The following is a 5,460-nucleotide window of genomic DNA, read 5'->3' on the forward strand; positions in this document are numbered from 1 at the left end:
CACCGCCGCCGCCGCCACTGCCACCTCCTGGCAAATCATTTCTTAAAAAAAATTGAATAGCGGGCTGGTGAGATGGCTCAGTGGGTAAGAGCACTGACTGCTCTTCTGAAGGTTCTGAGTTCAAATCCCAGGAACCACATGGTGGCTCACAACCACCCGTAATGAGATCTGACGTCCTCTTCTGGTATGTCTAAAGACAGCTGCAGTGTACTTACATATAATAATAAATAAATCTTTAAAAAAATTTTTTTTGAATAACTTTTCAACCTCCAAGAAATTCCCAGGAGACCTAGAGTAATATTGGAGCTAAAATGCTTCTTTTTCTTCTCGCTCTTGCTTTACCCCTACTTGATGTGTACCTTTTGTTAAAGGGATGGGAAATACCCCAGTGCTTGTGGCTTCCTCTCCTTTACTTCTAGGAGTAGTGGGGGGCACCATCTCTGATGAAGCAGAGCTGTCCTTCGCTGGGTAGACCGTGCATTGCGAGATTCCTGGTAAAAAAGCTATAAAACAAAAAGAAGCAGCAGATGGATAGCTGCAGGCCAGCACCATCCTGCCTTGGGTTTGCCCGATAAAACCCTAACTCTGCTCACTTCCAACGGCATTTCTAGCTGTGGCCCCATTGACCTCTATGTTTATAGGTTTTAGGTGTAGGCACAGAATAATGCCAAGAATAAATGAGGCCAGAGATACTAAAGAGAGATATGGATGAAATCCCCTGGAGGCCATTGACTAGTATCAGAAGGAAGGAGTGAACCACGTCGAGCTTGCCTATCAGTCATAATAATAATAATAAAGGTGGAGGGTGTGACACTTCTGAGAGTCTCCTTCATTAATAGAGGCGGTGCCAAAGTCCACGCAGGAACATGAAATGCATTTGCCTGAATGGCTGCTGCAGGTCTGTGTAGTGGAGCCCCGTCAACCACTCTGAGAAGGCAGAGAGGAAAGCAAGAGGAACTAGAAGGTGGAAAGGCACCCAGCTTCGTGCTTTCTTCAGTTTCACTCATTTAATATTAAAAAACCAGCATCTTATTATGTGCCAGGCACTGCCTCAATATTTTATATCACTTGGATTCAAAATAGCAAGAGAACAAAGAGGTCAGGGATCAGGGCAGAAGCAGAGACAACAGTGACTAGTGTACATTTTATGGCTGGGTGTAGTGTATATGCCTATGATCCAGCCCTGAGGAGGCTGAGGCAGGAGGATAACCCTAAGTTCAAGGCCAGCTTGGACTACAAGCTAGTCACAGATCAACAACGTGACCTCTTTCAAAAGACAAAACAAAAAAGTTATTGTTTATTAGGATAAGGGCTACTTAAAAAAATTAAAACTAGGGCTGAGCACAGTGGCACACACCTTTTGATCCCAGACTCAGGAGGCAGAAGCCAGCCTGGTTTACATAGTGAGTTCTAGGACAACTAGGGCCACATAGAGAAACTCTCTCTTAAAAATACCAAAACAAAACAAAATACAAACTAACAAAAACTAGAACAAGAAGCTAGTTGTGGTAACTCATATCCATAATCCCAGCACTGGTGAGGCTGAGGCAGGAGGATTACCAGGAGTTCAAGGCCATCCTGGGCTACCTAGTGATTTCTTAGCCAGTATAAGCTACAGAGTGTGAGACTCTCTGTCTTAAAAGTCAAATTTAGGGATGGGAGAGATGGCTTGGTGGTTAAGAGCACTTTCTGCTAATGCAGAGGACCTGGGTTTGGTTCCCAGCACCATATCAGGCTACTTATGACTGCCTATAACTTCAGTTCTAGCCTTCTTCCAGCTTCCCCTGACATCCATATACATGTGAAACACACACACATGCATACATTCATACACATGCATAAATACACACATAAATATACACACATACACATAAATACACACACATACATAAACATACACACATACACATAAATACACACACATATATATACACACATACATACACATACACATACATATACATATACACATACATAAACATACATACATACACACATACATAAATACACATACATACATAAATACATACACACACACAGGCAGACACACATAAAGTGAAAATCAATCTTTAAAAACCAAAACCAATAACAACAAAACTCCAAACCCTGCCAGATAAAGAAATCTGAGTAGTACTCATACACAGTAGTTGGGCAACGTGCTGTATAGGCCAAGCCTCTCTGCGGTTAGAACTGATCCAAGACTTAAGGGAAGTAGTTTAGGTAGAGGGAGGGGACAGTGGGGGAAAAGCCCCCAAGGCGGAGTGTGTCTGACGTGTGACAGTTGTAGGGAAGCAGTGGAACAGACAACAGCTGGCACAGAAGAGCAAGGGAGGAAGTGGGGGTGGAAAAGATACAGAGCCCTAGGCTCCCTGGGCCAAGTTAAGGGCTTTTGGACATAAAGTTCTGTTGCAAGGTTTTGATCTAAAGAGTGACATTTTTGTGAAGAAGGAAATTATTGCTTTTGGGGGGGGGGCAGGGGGACAGGTTTCACTCTGTAACCTAGCCAGGCCTCCAACTCACAGCAATCTTCCTGCTTCAGCCTGTTAGGCGCTAGAATCACAGGTGTGAGCCACCATGTCCAGCTAAGCTTCATTTTAACCGACCACTCTGTGTTAGACTGCTGTGTTAGAAATGGACGATTGTGGGACGAGGGTAGAGGCAGCATGACCTGGTGGTATCAGATTTTGGGGACAGCTGAGGGGAGGTGATAGGATTCATACTAGGGATAGAAGTGAGGAAGGACAGATGCATTCTGGCCATGATCTGCAACTAAGAGGACCTGCTAACAGAGTGGACCTAACGAAATTCAGACCTGAATCCAGTTCAGTACCTCTCCAAACCCTCAACCCTTCATGTTTAAGACAGGCTGTGGCTGTGGAGCTCATACTAGCACTGAACTCCCTAAGGACCCAGAATGGCCTCAAAAATGAAGTGAGAACCTTACCTCAGGTTCCCAACTACTGAGGTTATAGGTGTGCGACCAAACCTATTCCATTTTAAACTTTATTATTTACTGGGGGTGGTGCATACCAAGGTGTCTGTGTGGAGATCAGAGCACAGCTTTGTGAAGGGGGTTCTCACCTTCTACCTTTATGCAAGCGCTAGGATTGGAACTCAGGTTCTCCGGTTTGCATCACTGTGTGGGGAGCAAGCACCTTCACCTCAAAGCCATCTGGTGGGCCCTTATTCCATTTCACGTGGTTTCTTATCATTGCTTGCCTTTAGCTTCCCCCCTCCCTTCTTCGAGACGGGTTTCTCTTTGTAGCCCTGGCTATCCTGGAACTTGCTCTTTAGACCAGGCTGGTCTTGAACTCAAAGATCTCTCTGCCTCTGACTCCCAAGTGCTGAGATCAAAGTGAGACCATGGCCCCACTGCAGGGAGTTCTCTTAAATAGTGTCACGTATGTTTGAAGATAAACAAGACTCACTTTGGACAAATTACATGATTTCTGAGTTTAGTTTCCCCTGTTTGTAATATGGCTGTAATAAAAAAACAAGTGCTGTATCTATTTCTCAGGAGTGTTGTGAAGACCAGAAACAAAGATGAGAAAGCAGGTAGGGGAAAATGGTTTGCAGGCAGGTGAACTGGGTCTGAAAGATGAGGGGAAGCCTAGAGATTGTCTAAGCAAAAGAACTCCGCCCAGCAGCAGAGGGATAACGGCAGTCTACCACTGAATTAATGCCCGTTCACATTGGCAGTTCATCTACAAATAAATATAGTTTATTTCCACCAGGCAGTGGTGGCACATACCTTTAATCCCACCTCATGGGAGGCAGAGGCAAGTGGATCTCTTTTTGAGGCTAGCCTGGTCTAAAGAGTGAGTTCCAGGAGAGCCAGGGCTATGCAGAGAACAACCTTGTCTCCGCCAAAAATGAAAAAGTCACACAAGGAGAAAATATTTGCACACTCAGCACTCGGAAACTGAGACAAGTGAATTTTTGAATTTGAGGCCAACTTGGTCTACAAAGAGAGTTCCAGACCAGTCGAGGCTACACAGTGAGACCGTTTCAACGAAGTAGAAATACTTATCGAAAGGATAAAGCAGGCATGTGTGGTGGTGCACACTTGTGATCTCAGCAATCAGGAGGTAGAGGCTGGGTAAAATGGGAGTTCAGGCTTATGTTCAGCCACATTGTGAGTTGGGGTACATGAGAGCCAGTTTCAAAATGACAAAACAAACTCAGATAGGGTGTTTGATCTTTCTGTGTCCTATTAAAAACAGGTCTCCCAGCACTTGAGAGGTAGAGGCAGGCAGATCTCTGAGTTCAAGGCCAGTCTGGTCTACAGAGTGAGTTCCAGGACAGCCAAGGCTACACAGAGAAACCCTGCCTTGGAACCCTGCTCCCCCAAAAGAAACCCAGATAGATCTCTGTGAAATCTGAAATCATGAAAGGTAACTGGAAAGCTTCTAAATATAAAACCTGAGCAATAGGAATAGGAAATATAAACTATGTTGTAAGTAGTTGGCCCAGTTCCCTTTATGTTGCTGTGAGAAGACACTCTGACCAGAGCCAGCTTAGCTTAGAAGCATTTGCTCTGTCAACTGGGCTACAGCCTCAGCCCCTATCTTATGTTTCTTCTCTGCATTTTACATTTGGTCCTTGTCTTGCACTGACTATCTGTGCTGTTGAAAGTTTTCACCCTTACAATTCCAAATTCTTACTTTAGTTTGAGGGTATTTTCATTGATGTCATCTGAATGTATTTTAGACATCTTCCTCTGTGAGCTGACATCATTCAGTGTGGCAACTTCAGAGTGCATCTCTCCCGTAGTATCCTTCTAAGTCTGACCATTTATTGACCTAGTTTTTACTTTTAACTTATTTGAGATCGATCACATCTTGGTGATTTTTGATGTGTTTTACATTCAGAATAGGCATCTTCAGACTTGAAGAGAAAGTTTGTTTTAAAAGTTCATTTAGAAGATGGTTGGTTGGGATTTGTTATCATGGTTTCATAGAAGTGAATGGTGAATGGTGATCAGGACCAAACTACGCTCATATATCCACTGGGTCTGTTTACACACCTCAAATCATCCATGGTCCTGGCTCACATTCTCGATCTCAGAACCTCTGCCGTAAGCATCCGGGAGAAGGAGGAAGACGCTTCCTCCTGGAAGGAGCTCAGGGCCTGGAGGCCACCCCAAGGCCAAGGTTTCCAGCAGGGCACGTCAGTCTTTGGCATCCTTCCTCCTTCACAAACCCCAGTTTTCCTGGTTCAGAATTTCTAACAGCTAATGTCCTTAATTACCTCAGGTCTCACAGTACACAGAATGATACACTCAGTACCACTCAGAGAACTGCAGGCTGGAAAATGACTTAAGGCGAGTACTGTGATCAGGTCAAGCGGGGTGTCTGGTCTGCCTGCCTCTGTCTCCTGAGTGCTAGAACTCAAGGTGTATACCCCTTACCTGGCCCACAAACTATTGTTAAAAAGAAGACCCACCCACCAGTATGGTGG

General features: G+C 44.6%; 2 protein-coding genes across 4 annotated transcripts in view; one reads left to right on the forward strand and one right to left on the reverse strand.

Annotated features, from left to right (window-relative positions):
- Window positions 1-5,460, forward strand: part of Acaca (acetyl-CoA carboxylase alpha) — a 268,630-nt gene that overhangs the window by 27,806 nt on the left and 235,364 nt on the right. The gene's annotated exons all lie outside the window — the stretch shown is intronic.
- CUNH17orf78 (chromosome unknown C17orf78 homolog) overlaps window positions 1-5,460 on the reverse strand; it is a 16,622-nt gene that overhangs the window by 6,023 nt on the left and 5,139 nt on the right. The window contains exon 4 of the mRNA XM_031350938.1: window positions 360-503. Within this exon, the coding sequence (XP_031206798.1) occupies window positions 360-503 (144 nt within the window). The remainder of the gene's footprint in view (window positions 1-359; window positions 504-5,460) is intronic.

Source organism: Mastomys coucha, unplaced genomic scaffold, assembly GCF_008632895.1.
Source record: "Mastomys coucha isolate ucsf_1 unplaced genomic scaffold, UCSF_Mcou_1 pScaffold5, whole genome shotgun sequence".
NCBI lineage: Eukaryota > Metazoa > Chordata > Mammalia > Rodentia > Muridae > Mastomys > Mastomys coucha.